This window comes from Zea mays, chromosome 3, assembly GCF_902167145.1.
Source record: "Zea mays cultivar B73 chromosome 3, Zm-B73-REFERENCE-NAM-5.0, whole genome shotgun sequence".
Classification (NCBI taxonomy): Eukaryota; Viridiplantae; Streptophyta; class Magnoliopsida; order Poales; family Poaceae; genus Zea; species Zea mays.
Window position 1 is genome coordinate 139,990,425 of NC_050098.1, and position 21,353 is coordinate 140,011,777.

A 21,353-nucleotide genomic window follows, 5' to 3' on the forward strand; every position below is an offset into this window, starting at 1 on the left:
ACGATTCGAATCGAGTTTTTATCCTTGCAAGGTAAACCTAAACACACGACATGTAGGGGCACTCCGTCCCCACACACATCAACCGTCCCTATCGATTCCCTGGCAACAGATCAGGGCTCACCGCCTTGGCGTACAATGCCCCACTGACCCCGACTGGCCGTCGTGCAGTGGCCGCACTTGTACCCACCATAACCGGAATGGGAGACCTCGTCTCAGGTCGCGTGAGGGGATATGTCTGCGGGCAGGTTCACTCAGGTACTAGGCTTACCGATTTACCATATTTCTCGGTATGTGTTTAGTACGTTCAAACGCTTGACACAGGTATCCGCACGTTAATCCTTATTCCATTTTCTATCTCGTAAACAACCAATCCCCATGGATTGTTGTCCACCAACTAGTATCATGACAGTGTGAAAAGTGGGTGCAATCAATTTCCTGATCTCGCGCGAGTGCTAGAAAAATCACTCGTCTTCTACCGAGATCCTGATTAAATAAAGCAACTACTCGACCTGTCATACTAGTATTCACCTCAAAAGGGATTCCTGAGATCATGCAACTAGGGTTTCAAACAACTCCTACACCTAAGTGCACAATCAAACCTACAATCATTAAGTGAAGTAAAATAGCATAAATAACAGGTTATGCATAAAACCGGGGCTTGCCTTCCAAAGCAGTGGCAGACAGGTCCTCTGGTGCAGGCTCTGGTGCTGGATCGGGGGCAACCTCCTGGGCAGCTCCTTGCTCCGGCACGAGGATGTACTCTCCGTCCGCAAGATTACAGTCTATCGAAATGCAATGAACATGTATGTCATGATTATGCAAGATTTAAGAACATTAAGTTAAAGAAACTAAGTTAAGAATTAACTTAGGGTTTCCTGGTTCTGTGGGGCTTCTAGTGGTATACATAGACTTTGACTTATTACCCTTTAAGCTTAGGTTTGGCTTTAGGATAACACAGTAGAATTTGCATTGTCTTGATACACTCTAGTGGACAGAGTACAAGGTTTTGGAAATCATTATTTCACATTATTCATTTTCCTTTATTTAATTTTCCATTTAGGGTTTCTAAGGTAGGTTTGAACTACATCATGGTTTTAATAATTTCTAAAAATTCTGTAAAAATTACAGTGGGTTGTCACTTGTTGTTTTAGCTTGTTTTAAGAATTTGAGACTTAAGTACAAAAGCTAGGCTTTAAACAAAAAAAATAACCACAGTTGGGCAAGATGGGCCATTTTACACTACACCTCTTAGTTAGGGGTAGGCTCTGTCCTAAAGGTTATTTTTGTTGGCATCCTATGGCAATAATAGGCCTCTGGGCTAAAAATCACAGAAAACTAAGGGGTGGTTATTTAGTTATGCTTTTCTTAAGTTTCATGTCAAAAAGGCTCTTTCTACTACATTACTATTTGAAAAATGTCAAACAGCAGATTTCATATTTTTCCTAAGTTCTTTCTAATAAAACAATAGTTATCCCAAGGGTGGGGGTGTTTTTACCTTGGGGTTATTTTTGTAGAATTTTTCTAAGTTTCACTTGTTTTATTAAAATAAAAGAGATCTTAATTATTTTACACTAAAACAGGGTATGATATATTTTTCTAGTGAACTACATTAACTAAGTATCTTAACAAAAATAGGGGTGCCCTCTGGTTCAATATTTGTGTCACTTTTCCTATTTTTCTTAAACTTAAGCATATTTGGAATAAGGGGTTAAAACTAACTTAATGTAATGGACAGAGGGGTTTAACATTTTTAAACAGGTTAGTAGGTGAATATAAACTTCTCCAAATTTTCCTAACCTTAGTCAAATAGCCTAACTATTTTTCTTACTATTATTTAGCTTTTGGCCAAAGTTAACATTAAATCAGAACTTTTAAGTTTTCCACAGCACCAAGGGGTTTTATATTTTTCCTAAATAGGTTACATGATTTAGAGTCTGGCAAAATTGGTTTGACCAAAATTGGATAAACCAAACAGAAGTTATGGGTTTTTAAAGTTTCTGTTTGAATTTAAATTAGGTTTTAATTAAGTTTTCCTGGAAAAACAGTTTGCGCCGAGGTCCCTGGGTTTAAAACAATTCAAACCTCGCAGATCTACCCTTAAGGCACTATTCACTTGAGTCTCTGACCTTTCACTTAACCCCCTGGGTTTCTCTCCCTCTCACCCGCAGTCCCTCCCTCAACTGAAACAGTAGCCGCGGGAAAGAAAAGGGTGGCGCGGCTTACCGGCGGCGAGGGAGGTCCGGCGAAGGGTAGGGTTGGCTCGGGGAGGGTCTGGCGATCACGTCGAGGTACGGCTCGTCGTCGGGGATGGCCGGAATCGCCCGGTCCACGTGAGCAGGCGGGCGAGCTCGTCGGCGGCGTGTGCTCCGGCCTATCCACGATGGCATAGTTCAATCCAAGGGCATAGGGAGCTTCGTGGAGGTCTAAGGAGTCTAACCGTGCAAGGAATCGAAGAGAGGTGCACGGTGTACCTCGGTCCACGGTTGCCGGCGGTCGGTTGAAATCCGGTGACCTTGGGTCGGCCTCTCCGGTGAAGCAGAGCCCGATTCCTCGCTCGGGGAGCTTCACGGAGACGTGCACAGTCTTCTCCGAGGGCTGGACGGGGTTGGGAATGGCTGGGCTGGCCGGTCTACGGTGGCAGGGGCTCGGGTGGCCGCGGGCACGTCGCGTATGGGCAAACGGCGGCGAACTGAGCTCCGGTGAGGTTTGAGCGCGTGCGGAGGGGTACGGCCAAGGCTCCTGGGCGTTTTATAGTCGCGGACGCGGACCAGGGCACTGGCTTGGCTTGGGCGCGGCGCGGGCGCGCGCGCGGGCGTGCTCTGGCGCGGCAGACGGCGTCGAACACGTGGCGGTTTGTTTCTTCCAGTGTTCAAATGTCGCCAGAGGTCGCAAACGTGCGAATCTTTGCAAAAGTCCGGCGCAGACCTCTTCCTGGCACCTAGGGCTGTCACTCAACTGTGAGACGCCGGGGCAGATACGGCCTAGGGAGGGAGATCTTCGGGTGCCAAAACAGGTGTGTCATACTGAGCATATCACGACAAAAGCCATGCCATGGCATGTCAAACGTCCGAGTCTCGAGCTCAACTTTTTCCAGTGGGTGCCCTAAGTGGTATTGCACATTTTTGGTATAGAACCCAAGTGGTTTTGGCGCCATTTTTAAAGTGAACACGGTTGATCTTTGATTTAGGGCTAAAATGGGACTTAGAGGGAATTAGAGAGCTCTAGCTCTCTCTCCACTTGGAGATTTGAAATGGGGTTTCCCTAGGGGCCTTTTTGTAATATTTCCCTCCCCTAATTGATGGTTATAATGTTGCTTAGGGTTTGGGTAAAGATTACCCATGTTTTGCACATTTGCTCACTCTCTTTCCCCTCTTATCCATGGTTTTGGGAGATAGGGTTTAAGAGAGGCCTAGGGTTCTTTCCCCCTCTCCCAAGGTGATAGTTGCACACAATTAGGGTAATGCCTTTGGTCATTCCCAACTCTTGGTAAAAACTTAGTTTCCAAAGCCCCTTATACTTTTGCTCCTTAAGTTCTTCCACATGTGATCATAGTCTTGAGTGCCAAGGTGTGCTCCAGCCATGGCAACACCTGGGGTGTTACAGTTTGTACTAGAGCTATCGACATGGCATAATAATTGACAATTTGGTGGTGATGACACAGTGCCTATTTATTAATTTATCAGTGTACTCTCAAACCTTCATTTAGTTGAAAAGATAGCTGTTAGTTGTCTTCTTGTTGGTGTTTCATTCTTGTGCTGCTTCCTGCTTGCTTTGCTAATAGACATTTTAGCTGTTCTTTGATTTTCTGTGCTGCCAACTTATAGTGTCTCTAATTGTTTATCCTGTCCAGGTGAAACCTGATGTTGTTTTTAAGGAGGCTGCTTTAAACTCTACACTAAACCTGCAGGTTCGTTCATAACAAAAGCTCAATGAAATTTGACTTGTGAAAACTGTTCTTGTTCTTTTAGTATAGTAAAGAGTGTATGAGAATAGAATTGGTGTAATTGGATGGATGTATTGCATTGAGCCTAATGGGCTGATTATATAGGGTACATAGGATTAACACCCCACGTGGGTAGACAATGTGATATAATTCCTATTTACCCTAACATCCCCTGGCAGTAACTACGGAGACTTGGAGAAGAAATTGACAAGCTAATGTCCCCCACAACGATAACAGGTGATGCACCATGTATGCTGTGGCTGGGGAAGAAGCCATCATGCAAGGTGGTAGCCTTTGTGCTAATGTCGAGGTAGCTGAGCTTAAGGGAGCATTTGACATGGTCGAAGAAGTTGTGCTGAAGATAGCCGAGGTAGATTTAGTTATGGTCGGGTTGCTGTATTGGTGGAGTTGCAAGCACACAAGAGGCGCCATGGTGATGATGAAGACACGTCGAGGTAGTCACCATGGAAGGGGGGGCGGGGCGATGCCAAGGTCCACGTAGTTAGGGCTGTTGTTGACAAAAGGCAATGATGCAATCGAGGTAGGAACGAGCGTGTCGATGTAGTCAAGTTGCCTGAACAGAGGTGTGGGTTGGGTTTGCCAAACCCAACAACACATCGGAGACGAAAAAACACGTCGCCGTTGCTAATACCAGATTTACAAGTTGGATGACCCCAACTATACATCAACGTCCGAGGACCAACAAAGAATGTCTTAGTGATGGTTGCGGTGTGTAGAATGGCAGGATAGGTGTCGATGTAACATGTGATTGTCAGACTAGAAGCATGTGGGAATGAGACGACGATGCTGACGATATGGTTGTGTTGCACGAAGTAGAAGCAGTGCGAGAGCGGATGCGTCAAACCCGAAGGCAAGTAGTCTGGGCATGTGGGAGATAGATATCCCCCGGGTCCTTACGAGCATAGAAACACTGTTCCGTCTCGGTCGAGGCCAACCTCGGACGGGAGACGCTGTTTCGTCTCGCCCGAGGCCAACCTCAGACGGGAGATGCTATTCCGTCTCACCCGAGGCCAGCTCTGGGCGGGAGACGCAGTTTTGTCTCGCCCGAGGCCAGCTCTGGGCGGGAGACAGTTCCGTCTCGCCCGAGGCCAACCTCGGACGAGATATGCAGTTCCGTCTCACCCGAGGCCAACCTCGGACGTGAGACATAGTTCCGTTTCGCCCGAGGCCAACCTCGGATGGGAGATACAGTTCCGTCTTGCTCGAGGCCAACCTCTGGGCGGGAGACGTAGTTTCGTCTCGCCCGAGGCCAACCTCGGACGGGGATGCAGTTCTGTCTCGCCCGAGGCCAGCTTTAGGCGAGAGACGCAATTCCGTCTTGCCCGAGGCCAACCTCGGACGGGAGACACAGTTCTGTCTCGCCCGAGGCCAGCTCTGAGCGGGAGACGCAGTTCGGTCTCGCCCGAGGCCGACCTCGTATGGGAGACTCAGTTCTGTCTCGCCCGAGGCCAATATCGGATGGGAGACAGTTCCGTCTCGCCCGTGGCCAACTTTGGGCGGGAGACGCAGTTTTGTCTCGCCCAAGGCCAACCTCGGATGGGAGACATAGTTCTGACTCGCCCGAGGCCAACCTCGGACGGGCGATGCTGTTTCGCCTCGCTCGAGACCAACCTCGGGCGGGAGAAGCAGCCACGACTCGCCTGAAGCCTTCTCTGGACGGGCGACGATGTTTCGCCTTGCCCGAGACCAACCTCGGGCGAGAGAAGCAGTCACGACTCGCCCGAAGCCATCTTTGGGCGGGGAAGCAGTCACGACTTGCTCGAGGCTAACCTTGGATGGGAGATGCAGTTGCAACTTGCCCGAGGCTGACCTCGGGCGTGAGTGCAGAAACGCTCTGTGGGCTGCTTGATGGTCCTCTCAATGACTTGCCTAGCAAGGCATGCCCTCGGGCCGCAACCAAGCTGGATAAGCTCGACCTGGGGAGGCAAAGACCGGACGACCGAGTCATGCGCTGCTATCTCGGGCAGGGAGGTTGAGCGTACTAGAAGTGCTAGATACTCGGAGATGACTCAGATGAAGGGCAACTGAACACTGGATAAGCTGGATGGCGTGCTGCGTTAAAAGGAGGATTCAGTTAGAGAGTGATCACGACTTGTAAAGGGATAACCCTTTGGTCATCTATATAAGGTGAGGGGGTACCCCTACGAACCCATCTCTCAACTCATCATATCTCAGCTCGTCACCACCTCATAGCTCATTAGCCCTCTCACAGCAACCACACCACCACTAGATTGGCAGGAGAACTCACTCTCCACTACTCACATCTCATCTGTGACCCTTGTAAACTAGTGATACTCTAATACTCAGTCTCAACATGAAGTAGAGTTTTACGCATTCTAGCGGCCCAAACCTGTATAAACCTCGGTGTGTGATCTGACGTGCATCCGCACGTACCATCGAGTAGCCATCAACGACACCATCCTACCCAAAAGCATCACGTGGGGAACCCCATGGTGCGTAGTCGGGTCATAAACACCGACAGGGCAGGAGGGGATGCTCAGGAGTGAGCAATCCTAACACAACGGCGACAGTGGATGGGCAATGGTGGCCTCGCGCACAGGGGTGGTGATGGTCTCGCACTCACTGATAGCGCTTCAAGTTGACGGTGAAGACATGATCAGCAGAATGAAGAACTTCTGTGGACGGATGGCGCAACAAAGATTGCCCAGCACAGTCGTCGATGCACGGGATCAAAAGGATTCGACGCATAAAGGGGCGACACTGCCTCCGGTGGAGATTAATCTCTTCTTGGGGGTGCGTGGTGTGGAAGCTATCTGCGGCTAGGGTTAGGATCTAAACTGAACCTGGGCGATTGATACTATGTAGGAGAATGTCATTGGTGTAATTGGATGGATGTATTGCATTGAGCTTGAGCCTCATGGACTGATTATATAGGGTACATAGAACTAACACCACACGTGGGTAGATAATGTAGTACTATTCTTATTTACTCTAATAAAGAGCCATATTGTTGTAATGCAGGATGTTCAGGGTCTAGTTACTTGGGTTATTGGTGACGGCATGCTGCCTTCTTGGGTGTTTGTTAAGGTACTTTCCCTTCTGATTGTGCTCTTTCAAACATGTCTTGCTTTTTTGAGGTATTGACATGTTATCTTAGTTTTAATTTGTTGTGCTTGGTAACTTTTTGCTTTTATCTTCTTCACAGTCAATGAATCTTAACTGATTTTTTCACTGCACTTCAGCGATCAACCCACTCTTCAATGCATTTGATTTCTTCTATCAGTTGTAGGTTATTTGTCACCTTTCAAAAATATTAACTATCTTTATTAACACTACAAATATTCCTGTTGTTGGTTTTCAGAACAAACCTCTTATACCCAAAGTCGTCCTACTATATGTTCCTGGCCTTGATGCAGCTTTATATATGTCACAAACTCGACTTCTCTCTTCTCTGAAAGAATTATGTGGCAATCCAAAACCTGTTCTAGCTTCAAGGTTTGTGCATTTTGTGTTATTGTCTACAGTTATGGAAAATGTATAGTTTCTTCCTATACGGATGCATTGCTGATGCAATCTTATTCTAGCAGCTGTATACCGGATGATAGGCACACAATTGATGCACTCCTAACCTGCAGAGTAAAGAGAAAGCTTGATGTAAAAACATCAAATCAGTCATCTAAACCTGACAGGGATGGTATGTATTGACTTAGCAATGTGTTGTCATTGTGGTTCAGGATGAACAGTATTCTGCTTCATTGGGCCAGGTGTTGGTCTGTTATGATTGTGATAGCCATTGGAAAATTTGAGCTTAATTATGAAGTCCGGCATGTTTTTTCTTACTCGAACATGCAAGAGAGCTGGCACTCTTTATTTCTAAGATTCTCATACTGTTTTGAAAATTTCAATCCTTTTGTATTGTTCATTTTAAGTTGACATTACAGTTGATTTTTTCTTTATACTCTTATTTAAATATTAATTGTGTTTTTATCTGACATATTTCATAAAAAATGTACTGTCATCATGGCATCTTGCATAAGTTTACGGCTAACTCATCTCATAGTATCAGCCATATACATCTCTTGCTGACTTATTATCCGCTTCTCTAAGCTGAAGATGCTCTGTTGTTTCTGTAGTGATTATTCTATTTATTTGTTGTATATGTATGACATTAGAGTAGATATAACTTTGTCCATGGAAATACATGCACTTTTGGATCTAGATTGAGAATTTATGTTTCGCGCAACTGGTTAATATTTTCATTTTGGTCTCAGGAAAACTATCAAGTCTGGATGATCTTGGGGACATACCATTTCCTGTTACGTATTACACACTTTCAGAGAAAGACTTGGAAGATAATGGCTACCCCTTCAATTTACCAGGTTGCCTTCTATTCCTTTGTTCCAAAATGTAGGTCCTTTCAGTTTTGTCCTAAGTCAAACTTCTTTGGTTTTGTCCAAAATTATTGAAAAAAAATTGGACCATAAAGATGTTTCATGGTGGATTTAATGAAAACAATTTGTTATTGTTGATGTTGGTGTATTTTTCTATAAAACTGGTCAAAGCTAGAGAAGTTTAATGGATAAAGTTAGAACATCCTGAATTTTGGAATGGAGGCAGTATTTTGTTGTCCCTCTCTTTGCCCTTTAACGCTTATTATTCTTATGACATCTGTTGACCATTGCCATTATAGGTTTTGTCCCTACTGTTTCAGCTCCTTCAGGTTCCTTGCCACATAAAGTTCTTGCACTTGATTGTGAAATGGTAATGCTTCTCCTGATAACCACAATGATGTATGACTTGAAGCCATTGCTTTGTTTTACAATATTTCTATATTTGAGAAGGCATTACTATTGTTGTTACAACTGTGTTGCACTGCCGGTGTCATAAATACATTCAAATAATATTTGTTGAATATATTTAGTGATAATTTGCAACCTTTGCAGTGCATAACAGAAGCTGGATTTGAGCTTACAAGAGTGACATTAATTGACATTAAAGGATCGGTATGAACTTTTCGTTCCTAGTTTCCTTACCTTCTTTTTTTTCGAACAACGCAGGAGAGCTGCGTGTCATTTCATTAAGGAAGAAAAGAGAACCAAATACACAGAGATGAATGAGACCTCCCTGAACACACAACACACTATCACAACTCCTCTAGAGAAATAAAACAACACGACCACGACCATACACTAGGTAGCAGTAGCACCCAACTGATGGGTCTGCGCATTCCTTAAGATGAGCTCTTGCAGGCCGGCTGTCCCGTCTAGGCACCACAAATGGCCCTTGGCAGCCACTTGAGAGAGGACAGATTGTTCATGAGGTTGGGCACCATCAAACACAGGCATTCCTATGCTTCCACAACATCTATACCTTCTATTGTGTCATGTTGCTCATTGCTCTGTGAATTCTTAGAACAATTGTTTTCTTAGTGCTTAATTCCGCCTCCTGTCAATAGTATGAACTATGAAGACATTTTCCTTTGCATGCTCCAGCATGATCCATTCTTTTCTTCACACTTTGCTGTTCAATTAGTTCTGACTTTGTTCTAATTTTTTCAGGTGGTGCTAGATAGACTAGTTAAGCCTGCTAATCCAATCATTGATTACAATACAAGGTATATGGTGCTTTTACCTCCCCTTTATGGTTAGTTGGCACCATATTGAGTTTTTTATGCCAACCTTTTCTTTTTTTTTTCTCGAACACGTGGGAGAACCACACATCAATATATTAAGAAGATAAGAAAAAAGGTCTAGAAAAGACCCAGTACAAAGGTGCCTAGAAAGCACCCCCGGAAATAAAAAAACCAAAAATCAAACTACAACCAAACCTGCCTAAGAGCAGCAGCCCCTCCAAGACCCCATAATAAAGCCTCATCGTGGATGGACAGCAAAATTGCGTGAATGTTTGGGGAAGCATTGTCAAACACACACGCATTTCTATGCTTCCAAATCTGCCAAGCTACTAAAATTACAATAGAGTTGAAACCTTTTTTCTTATGCTTAGACACTAGTCTTTCTGCCTCACTCCACCAATCTTGAAACCCTGTAGCATCAGACGTGGGAGCAAGATGTTGCAAACCTAGCCTGCTTAGTGTTCTAAACCAAACTTCCCTCGTAAAAACACAATCCACCAGCAAGTGATGCACTGTCTCATCCTGCTGATCACACAAGGGACAACTATCTGGATGATCCATTCCATGACGTGCCAGTCGATCAGCCGTCCAACATCGGTTGAGAGATGCAAGCCAAATGAAATACTTGCAGCGCGGGGGGGCCCAAGTCTTCCAGATTCTTTTAGCAGGCTCAAAGGTTGTTGCACCACCATGGAAGCGCAAATAAGCAGAGCTGGCGGAATACAGCCCCGAGGAGGATGGCAACCACCGATGTTGATCCTCGACATTAGGATACAGCTGCACCTCTTGGAGTATATCCCAGACCAACAAAAATTCAAACAGCACCTGCGCCGTAAGGCTTCCAGAGATATCATGCACCCATCCATTGGCTGTTAAGGCTGCTTGGACAAATCTGTGCCGCCTTATATTCGCGGGCACCCGATTTATTAGAGCGGGGGCAATCTGGAGCAAAGATTGGCCCTGAAGCCATTTATCTGTCCAGAAGAGAGTGTTTGCTCCATTACCAACCACCGAACACACAGAGGCTGCGAAGAGAGCTGAAGCAAATCTGTTCACCTTTATTTTAAAATCTGCCCAAGGCCTAGCTGGTTCAATTTTCTGGAGCCAAAGCCATCTCAAATTTAAAGACCATCCCATAACTTCCAAATTGTGAATTCCCAACCCACCAAGAGAGAGGGGACGACAGACCTTGGACCACCCAACGACACAATGTCCTCCTCTAATGTCAGTTCTTCCTTTCCAAAGAAAACCCCTGCGAATCTTGTCTATTGCCTTGATTACCCACCTTGGACATTGCAAAGCAATTAGATGATAAATGGGAATAGCAGTGAGCACAGCTTTAACCAAAGTTGCCCTACCGGCCAGGTTAAGATTAGCAGCTTTCCAGCCAGGAAGCTTTGCTGCCACCTTATCAATAAGCTCCAGAAAGGATCTTCTAGGGAGCTTTTTAACAGAGAGAGGAAGACCTAGATATTTACATGGAAAAGGAACAACATTGTAGAGTAACATCTGTCGAGCAGCAGCAATGATATGCTCGTTGCATTGAATAGGTGTCATACTGCATTTATTTATGTTTGTGATCAGCCCTGATGCCTTGCCAAACACCCTCAACAGCTCCTTGACCACACTCAGCTCATTTCTGTTAGGCTGAATAAATAATACAACATCATCTGCGTAAAGAGAGACCCGCTGACCCCCTCCCCTTCTTAATAAAGGTCCCAAGAGCCCAACCTCATTTGCTTTCTGAAAAAGAGAGTTCAGCACATCCATTACTAATATAAAGAGCATTGGGGAGAGAGGATCTCCCTGCCGCAGGCCTTGCTGGTGACAAATGAGATCTCCTGGTTCCCCATTAACTAGCACTCGAGTAGAGGAGGAACACAATAGCTTAGCAATTAAATTATGCCAGAATAGACCAAATCCCACATGTTCCAGAACTTCAAGGAGGAAAGGCCACGAAACTGAGTCGAAGGCCTTGCCAATGTCTAACTTCAGCAAGATTCTAGGAATTTTCTGCCTGTGAATCGCTTTTGCTGTTTCTCTAACCATCATAAAATTGTCATGAATACTTCTTCCCTTGATGAATGCACTCTGATTGGGGGAGACCAAATTAGGGAGGATTGCAGCAAGCCTATTGGCCAGAATCTTGGTGAGAATCTTAGCAAAACTGTGAATTAAACTAATCGGTCTGAAGTCTTTTACCTCCACAGCCTCAGCCTTTTTTGGTAAGAGAGTCACATACGCCGAGTTAAGGAGATAAAGCTTGGAAGAGTCCCCCTGGAGAATTACTGACAGGGCTGCCAAGAAATCCCCTTTGACAACCGTCCAGGCACACTTATAAAAACGCCCAGTAAAACCATCTGGGCTCGGGGCTTTGTCCGAAGGAATAGACTTGATAGTATTCCAGACCTCTTCTTCACTAAATCCATGATCCAGCACTTCAAGATTGCTGGCTGGTCGGTGGAAGACTCCCAAATTGAGGGTAAATTCCCTAGAAGCAGCAACCCCAAGGAGATTATTGTAGAAATTCCAAACAGCATGTTTCTTTTCTGCTTGATCAACCACGATCCGATCCTCTACTTTCAATTTGCCAATATTTTTTTTTCTCTTTCTATACCTTGAATGGTGATGAAAATAAGCAGTGTTAGCATCTCCCTCCTTCAACCAGTTCAGACCACTCCTATGTCTGGCCATTGTTCTCTCTAATGATGCCAGCCCCAAAGAGTGGTGTTTTAGTTTACGACGCAGCCATTCTTCATGATAGGAGAGATCTCTTGAGTCTCTAGCAACTTCCAGCCTATGCAGAATCTCATTAGACATTACCAGCTGCCGTTTAACATGCCCAACCCTTTTGCTACTCCAAGATTGGAGGTGTTTAGATAGCCTTTTTAATTTATCTGCCATCCGCTGCAAAGGACAAACCACTGCAATTGGTTGACACCAGGAATTTTCTACTTCTGTCATGAAACCTTCCAACTTAGTCCAAAAACTTTCAAAATGAAAACGACGTTTGCCTTGAGTGAACTCGTGCAAACCCACCACCAGTGGACAGTGATCAGAGATTGAGGAAGAGGAACTTTGCATCAAACAATCAGGAAATAAATCCTCCCAGTCCCTGGAATAGAAAAATCTGTCAAGACGCACAAGGGTGGGGGATGACCTTTCGTTGGACCACGTGAATTTCCTTCCCAAGAGCGGGAGCTCAACTAACTGCAGATCATTGATAATCCTCTGGAATCTCCCCATCATGGCCCTATCAAGGTTGTTGTTATTTTTGTCTTCAGCCCGATAGATTAGACTAAAATCCCCCCCAACTGCCCATGGCCCAGCACAAATAGACTGGACCATGCGGAGCTCCTGCAGAAACTGCAACTTTTTTTCATCAGATTGTGGTCCATAAACTCCAGTAAACCACCAGGGAAGGTTACTATCATGATTGAACTGAACTGAAATTGAAAATTCATCCACCCTTGTCTGGAGAGCAGAGCACACCGCCCCTTTCCACGCAAGCAGAATACCCCCCGAGTGCCAATGGCTGGTAGAAAGGTGAACTGATCAAACACATTTCCAAGGAGGGAGAAGACCATAAATCTGGATATAGATTCCTTCTTCGTTTCTTGCAAACACACTATGTCGGGGCGAGTAGACTCAACCATCATACGCACAACATCCCTCCTAGCTTTCCTATTAAGACCTCTGACATTCCAAATGAGGATTTTTGACAGATTCATTGATAACAAAAATGCAACCAACACAATGTGAGGCTACAGCAGGCCATCAAGCACACGTTTCAATGCTTAACTCCCTAAGCAAAGGAACATCCAAGCATTCTTGCACATTATCTGGGACCGGCCATCCAAACAAAGCTGCCAGGGCCTTGATGTAAGAGTTGGAAAGGGGTTTGTCAAACAGCTGTCCAAATTCCTCCAGCATTTCATCAGTAACAACCACTTGTGAGTTTGTGACGTTCAACTTCAACATGAGCTCCGCCTGGACTTGTCTGACTGTTGAATTTAAGCCTTCCCTTTTCTTTGACAAGCGACTACTGCGACGTGGGACAAAATCTGGCGGAAGCTGTTTAGTTCTTCTTTTTTGAATTGGAGGTTGTGGAAGCAAGCAGTCAATGTCCCTAGTGATATTAGCCACCAGCTTCATAACGGGGGTCGCCTCCTCCAACTGAGAAGAAACACCAGCAGGTACCAGATCCAAAACTGGTGCCGACACCTCCATCTGGGATGAAACCGATGTAGGTATCTGTAGTCTGCCCTTTTTCAATCTTGAGTACACCTTCAGTCTGGGGCTCTCAAGGACCTGAGCATCAAGTGACATTCCAGCGGGAGAGTTTCTGTCCGCCTCCGACGTCCCAACCAAAGATTGAGTTGAGGGCAGCCGGGGGACCAACTCAATCCCGACATTGAAACTGTTGCGGGGCGAAACGGTCTTGGTCAGCCTCTGCAACCCGACAAACCTCTGTCGGGGAGAGCCCGACCCAAGCGATTTCAGCGACCCAGCCAACCTTGTCCACATGGGGCCCCTGTGCCCATCCATCTGCGGCTGTTGCACAACTGGAGCATCAACAGCACAGCCCACAGGGCCAACCTTCGAGCAGTCTGTCCCGAGACCTGTGCCCATGTCTGCTGCCGTGAGTTCCATCTGGATAGCCAACACATCCATGGCAGGAACGGCCACCATGCTCCCAGTGTGCACCTCGGCTCCTGTGCTGACCGCCAGCATTCCCCCAAAGTGCGCCTCGGTTCCTGTGTCGGCCGCCAGCATTCTCCCAATGTGCGCCTCGGTTCCTGTGCCTGCCGCCAACAATGAAGGAGAATAGACCGCCCGTCCCATTGAAGAGGCCACCTCCTCGACTCCCGCCACAGAATTAACAGCCAGCCGCCGCACAGGGGGAGGCACCTCCTCGACCCCCGCAGCAACCAGCAATGAAGGGAGGGGGCAATGCAGCCGTCGCGCCTCCTCGACCCCCGCAGCAAGGTCCTCCTCGGCTCCTGCGCCAATCGTCAGGCGCGTTGGGGAGGCCACCACCTCGATTCCTTCAGTCGGGCTCGCGGCCGAGAGAGCACAGCGCTGGAAAGCAGCACCACGGCCACCAAACGTTGACTGTCCCCTGGGGTCCAGACGCTGGAAAATTGGGCGCTGATGCCGCCCGTCGTCCGGACGTGGAGAATTGGGGTCGTCCGAATGCCTATCGCCGCCATCCTCATGCCGATCCCGTCCATCAGCCGCAGGGGAATGAGTTGGAGGGGGGTCGAAATTCGTCGGAACCATCACAGCAGTAACAGCCACTTCAATATCATAGGAAAGACATCTTTTCTCCTGCACCTCCGTCCCCGGCTCAACAATGAGGAGCTTCATCGACCGAGGGAACAAATCTGTGTTCGAACACCATGCACGAAGCCTGAAGGAAGACAGATCATTCTTCAATGACGTGCCCGGATGAATGTCTGTGATAATGCAAGAGTCACGGAGCAGATACTCCGCCGTAGAACGGTCCCATGCGTGGGCAGGGATGCCATGAACCTCGACTTCCACCAGTGCTGGCAACCTAGCCGCCTCAGCATAAGCCAACCGCGACCACCGTCTGAATTGAAGATTGAAAAGAGGGCCCCTAAACAATTTTCCTCCGCTGAAGACTCTATCAGCCAAACTTTCATCCGGTAACAACAATAGGAAATCTTCTGGCAATGACTGATGAATCGATATTGAATTAACGTCAATTCCAAAAGCCCGAGCCACTTCATCCCGCACTTCAGCTCCACTGATCTCCGGCCTGCTGCCAACAATAGAGACGAACAAAGCCCGGCGAAGAGCCGCCTCCTCCCGAGCCATAGCAGTGGAGAACTCAAGCACACAGGTCTTCACTCTCGACTGCGTCCCTACTCCTGGCGAGGGCTCCAAGGTCGAAGCGGCACCCACTGGAGCTGTGGACTGCCAAGAAACCTCCTTATGACGTTTAGCCCGCCTCCTCTTCTTACCAGAATGACTCGAGATATTGCTCTCCACCAAGCTTGCCTCTGCTGCCGGAGAATGAGAAAACTTCGACGGCGGTAGCTGAGGGCCAATTCTCTGCCACACAGACATCCTGTGATTGAGCACAGAGGATGGAACCGGTGGACCCAGCCGCTGCCAAACCTGAACACGCCCGCCTTGCACACTTGGTGGCTTTCCAGACGTCCCTTTCTCTACCGGGAGAAGAGAGGGACACCTCCTTGCTTGATGCCCAAGAAGACGACAGCGGAAACAGCGAGTAGGGCGTCTGCACGCAGCAACGAAGTGGTTGCTGGACAGACAGTTGAAACACTTCCCACGGAGGTCCACCGGACGACGCGAAGCTTGCTCAAAACGCCGCCCACGCCGCCTTTCAACGGTTTGCCACCCGTCGACTTCCTGCCGCCGAGGAGACGGGGGCAGGGAATGACGCACCACACCTTCTTGACGTCGCCCAGAGACCGCCTGCCGGAGGTCCTTGACGTGACCCCGGACCACCACCTCCTTTGCAGACCTCAACTGTGATCCCCGAGAAGGAGGGGATGGCACTGCACTCAACTGGATGAGTGTAGCATCTTTATAGGAACAGGGCTCACCAGAAAATGGACCACCACCTCCGTCGCTCCACCTCTGAAATTTGGACCATCCTACCTGAGAAGATACACCACTGTGACTGGGTTCTGACGCCTGGCTAAAAGTGGGTGTGGTCGCCGAGTTCGGGGAGAAGGCCGGCGAGGGGCTGAGGTGGGAGGGGGCATCAGAACTGGGTGGGAAGGACTGGGTTAGAGGGTGGGAGGGAAGGGCTGGCTGCCTGGCTTAGAGGGTGGGAGGTCTGCCATCCGCCTTGTTGCTACCATTAGATCAACAACCTTTTCTTTTGACACATTTTTTTGTAGCTTTGCGTCAAAATACATGCCAGATGTATTTGATGCTTGTCCATTCTATTATGAATATTAAGGAGCTGATTATTTGTTAATTCTGAACGGGTTGTTAAGTGTCCATTACGTGATGTAATTGCTTTTTAATAGAGCAGGTTCAGTGGAATCACTGCTGAGATGTTGGCTGACGTGTCCACATCCCTGCATGAAATTCAGGTTAATTCTTAGATTTTTTTTGGGTGACATTTTCATGTGTACACTGGGATGTCATGAAACATTGCCTGTGGTTTACACTGTTTTGTTCGTGTTTCCAGGAAGAGTTTGTTGGACTTGTATATACAGAAACAATTCTTGTTGGTCATTCTTTGGAAAATGACCTTATGGCATTGCAGATATCCCATGGTTTAATCATCGACACAGCTGTTTTGTACAAGTATAATCGAGGATCTCGCTGTAAGATTGCTTTGCGTGTCTTGACAAAAAGATTTCTCGGCCGGGAGATCCAGAACACAGGATCTGGGCATGACAGTGTGGAAGATGCTAGAGCTGCTCTAGAACTTGCTATATTGAAAATAAGACATGGTAAGAACTAAGAAGGCATTTTTGCTATCACTTTTGTTTGGCTAACATCCATTTCTGTAAATAGCTAATGTGGATAGGGAGACAACATGGCATAAGCATATCATTTTGTTGGTACTTTCTACTAACTTGTTAACCAGGTCCTGATTTTGGTTCCCAACCATCGTTGTCAAGGCGGAAATTGACATCTATACTGCATGAGAGTGGGAAAAAATGCTCCCTTATTGATGACATGTCTATTCTAGATCGATATTCAGATACTTCTTGCAATTCAATTGCTGTCTTTTCTGATGATGATGCCCTCTCCAGATCAATGAAGGAGGTTGGTGCAATGCATTTGTAGGTGTATGCATTCTTCCCAAAGTGTTATAAGATGTTTTCATAACAATATGTTGAAATCCTACTGCAGGTGAAGAACGACAAAGTGGCTTTCATTTGGACCCAGTTCTCAGGATTGATCTCTTACTTCCGCCGAAGAGCTGAAGATCCCGAAAAGTTGAAATCATGTGTCGCAGAGGCTATTGCATTAAAAACATGTGATACAAAAACTGCTTCAAAAAAAGCAAAAAGTCAAATTTGTCCTGAATTAAAGGAAATTTTGTGTGAATTGGATAAAAAGATAAAGCAGTTATATGGTGCCCTACCTGACAATTCTATGCTTATTGTATGCACCGGCCATGGTGATACTCCTCTAGTACGAAGGTATACATAGTCCCTTTCTAGTATAATTTGGTCTGTTAAGATATACAAGTAAAAGACGCTCACAAGCTATTTTACGTTACAAAATCATTGCCCCATGCATGTTACCTTTAGTAGCACCATTGGTATTCTGTCTTGTAGAGCAGTTCTAATTGCAATTGCTTACTGAGTGATGAAATGACTATGCTGCCTTTAGGGCCACTTTGTGTTTGTTGCTTTGTGCCGTGCTGCAATGTCGAATATAGTTTAGTTGGATAATTGCTATTACAGCTCCAAGAATGATGCTTATGTTACCCACATTAAAATCTGGATGTTAATGCATATGCAATTCCGAACGGATATACATTGTAAAACTGTGCTATTTGATGCAGATTGCGGAAAATGCTTCACCATGAAGAAGAAACAATAGATAGCCGGGAAAATATTGTCCAAGCTCTGGGAGATTTACAAGCCCAAGCCGAAGTTGCTCTGTGCTTCTGCTGTGTTAAGCATTAACTAACTGTGAGTACCTTTATCCCCTCCTTTTCCTACATGTTTTTCCCTCTTCCTGGAAGCAGAACAGTGCACCGTTCTGAATTGATCTCTGAATTGATCTGTTGACAGGCATCTTTGGATTAATGTACTGATGGATATGGCTTCAGCCATTATAGAAGGGGGGTGGCAAAAGTTCCGGCTATATGGTATCGGACCATGTTTTCGATTCATAATATGGCCCTTACTATTTACACTCAGGGAGACTGTTCATGCGGGGAAGAACATTGGCCACTGCCTACGGAAGTGCGGTAAATGGCAATATGACGCACGTGCTCCTGATCCTGATGCAGCCAGCCTGACGAATCCCAAATACGGGCAGGCTATTGGGTTTGTTGACCCCAAGCTGTCCTTGGAGAGTTGAATTCATTAATTTATTTATGGCTAGACCAGGATGTTATGGTTGCTTGTTACTTTCACTGAATCTTCAAGTGGGTTCGTTGTATAAATAATACTCTCTTCATTTTTTTAATCTGTTGCGGTATAGTTTAAAAATAAACTAACGAGCGACAAATATTGAGAACCAAGGTGGTACACCCTTCGTTCCAGAATAGTAATCCCTCCCTCCCAAAATAGTATTCATTTTAGACTTCATTTTTTATGTTTATATTCATGTATGATAAATTTAGATATATATATACAAAATACATACATTAATTATTATATGAATCCTTTAAGAGACTAAGGGAAGGGTGCGTTTATTTCCCTTTTAGATTATATATGTTGGATTATGATGGAATAGTAGGAGAGTAAAATATTATATTATGACTATAAATAAACTGAAATAAGCTATTATTGGGTAGCTTATTTTATCTTATTTGTAATTATAAAGTGGTATTTTAATCTTCTAACCTTATACTATAATCTAACTTATATAATTTATGACGGAAATAAATATGGTCTAAAACGAATTTTAATTTGGGACAGAGGTAGTAGTCGATAAATCTAGATAAATATATAAAAATACTTAAAAATACGCGAAGTATTGTGTGAATTTATTAATTAATTAGCTAAAACAAATTTTAATTTAGGACAGAGAGAGTATAAAATTGGGGTGTAGTTCTACGTGGCTTTCTTTCCTTCGGCGACAGAAACATCAGTTACCTTTTTCATTTCATGACTGTGCTACTCTCTGATTAGTTCTTAAATAAACAGGTTGATGGTGTACTTGCAATCCATATTCTGGCTTGGCTTTGTTTCAAGGAAGGACAAATTGGTGGTAGGAGAGAGGTGGAAGTAGATGGGATCACGATTGATTTTGTTGATTGCCATATATCACGAACTTATATTGCAAGAAATATTTTCTATACCTTTTATAAAAGACATGTCCTGTGCATTATTTATAGCAGATGATGGAAGTTCAAGGATCCTGAGATATCCTGTTCGCTTTAGATTAAAGTCATCTGTTTGAACTGCAATTTATAGAGACAAAGTTTTTGCATGCTAGAAACTAAGGATATGTTTGGTTTAGCTTTCTAAACTAGATTTGCTGACAAAAGAAATCTAGAAGTTTTTTTTAGATTTTTACCCTTTATATTACTAAAATATCATGCTCTTACATGATCTACATTTAGCAGTCGAGTTGTTGGACGGTCGAACCGAATATATTTTAGTTTTCTCACAACCGTAGCAGCTTTCTGAACTGAACCAAACATACTATAGATCCACCGCGTGTAGCCCACCGATTGGTCATAATCGAGTGAACACCCGGTTTAATTTATTAAGGCAGCAAAATCATACGATCCGGTTAATTTATTTAAAAGGCAGCGAATGTTCCAACATCCTATGGAGCTATACAATTCCCCAACTCATTCACATTGATGGTGTGTGAACTCAGTTGTTTATTATTATCCCAGTAATAACATAACTCCTATGGTTGTTGTCGACGTGTACTTTGGTTAGCTCGATAGTTTTCTTAGTATCCTTTGTCATGTTCGGGTCAGTCAGTTCAGTACTGGTTGCTTTGTCACTCTCAGTTCAACGTTGCCTTTGGACAAGAATGGTTAAATTTTTAAGAGCCAAAAAATAACCTCGGTTATATAAGCATGGTGTGTTACCTAATAACTAGTGCTGCTGGTTTACCTTCTAACAGATGCTTAATCGTTGCTGACGTGCACGATACCGACGCACCAGCACCAGCCTCTGAAGTCTGAACTGTCTATTCATATATAATATAGTTCTATCAGACAGCAGAAAACTAGCTAGTTGCGCAACAACAATTCATTCATGTAGTCCTTCCATCTGTTCAACTCCATACCACCTTTTGTGCCATACACTTCTTTGAAAGCCAAGTCATGCTTACAGATCGATCTTAAGGTTGGGTTTGGTAACTATAAATAAATGGCTTTTCTATTACCAGCAGTTTGCAACGGCGCTTTCATGTTTCAATGGTTATCATCATGATCTTATCCGGGAGAAAGTGTTGAGCACACAAAACATCCTCGCGGACTGTCGGTCCGGCCTTGAGGTCGAACGGTCCGCGGTGGTGACGCAGACGGTCCGCACGTGCGCAGAATCAGTTAGGGTTTCGAGTTTCTCACGTAATTTGTTAGCTAAAACCGCGGGATTAGCTCGGGAAACGACTTGTAGCAGATCCAGACCTCCCCTTTATATAGATGAAGTGCTACGACCGATTGAACCCCCACAATCGATCAAATCAAGTCTATTTCTTGTTTTTACCTTATGCATTAGGATCGCCACCAGAAAGTTATCAAACATTGGAGAGACTGACGTCGCATCTCTTCTATCTTCGTTTCAACTTCCCAACGTAAGTAAACCGACGATATCCAATTTATTAAACAATATGTAGATCATCAGCAGAATCAAATGAAACAATAGATTGGAGGGTTAGAAGAATCAATTAGAAAATTAACGCGTACGTTGGAGAAGTCTGTTGCTCCTAGTTTTCTATCATATGAAACTAGTAACATGATATCTATGTCTAATACATCGGCGACAAATGGGGATTCGCAGCCCTAACCATTATATGGTATACCGATGAACTCATATACAGGGCAAGTACCACCACCGCTGTCCTGCTTGGCAGATCGGTGCCCCTAGACACGGTCGGACCGTCTGAGCTTTTGCCCGAACAGTCCAACCCTTA

The 21,353-nt window shown here is 45.2% G+C and overlaps 1 protein-coding gene across 9 annotated transcripts in view; it reads left to right on the plus strand.

Moving 5' to 3' along the window:
* LOC100501283 (uncharacterized) overlaps positions 1 to 19,586 on the plus strand; it is a 31,998-nt gene extending 12,412 nt beyond the window's left edge. The window contains exons 2-16 of one of the 9 annotated variants that reach the window (XR_004857015.1): positions 3,851 to 3,907; positions 6,947 to 7,012; positions 7,287 to 7,420; positions 7,513 to 7,619; positions 8,197 to 8,304; positions 8,616 to 8,686; positions 8,869 to 8,928; positions 9,484 to 9,539; positions 16,594 to 16,654; positions 16,753 to 17,020; positions 17,158 to 17,339; positions 17,427 to 17,719; positions 18,088 to 18,217; positions 18,320 to 18,498; positions 19,403 to 19,586. Coding sequence is in view for 4 of the 9 variants with exons in the window: in XM_035966021.1 (XP_035821914.1) it covers positions 3,851 to 3,907; positions 6,947 to 7,012; positions 7,287 to 7,420; positions 7,510 to 7,619; positions 8,197 to 8,304; positions 8,616 to 8,686; positions 8,869 to 8,928; positions 9,484 to 9,539; positions 16,594 to 16,654; positions 16,753 to 17,020; positions 17,158 to 17,339; positions 17,427 to 17,719; positions 18,088 to 18,211 (1,590 nt within the window). In the remaining 5 variants the exon portion in view is untranslated. Of the gene's footprint in view, positions 1 to 3,850; positions 3,908 to 6,946; positions 7,013 to 7,286; positions 7,421 to 7,509; positions 7,620 to 8,196; positions 8,305 to 8,615; positions 8,687 to 8,868; positions 8,929 to 9,483; positions 9,540 to 16,593; positions 16,655 to 16,752; positions 17,340 to 17,426; positions 17,720 to 18,087; positions 18,218 to 18,319; positions 18,960 to 19,402 lie in introns of those variants that run through there. The other 8 variants (XR_004857014.1, XR_004857016.1, XR_002267921.1 and 5 more) reach the window with 8 other exon arrangements.
* Positions 19,587 to 21,353: the final 1,767 nt, after the last annotated feature.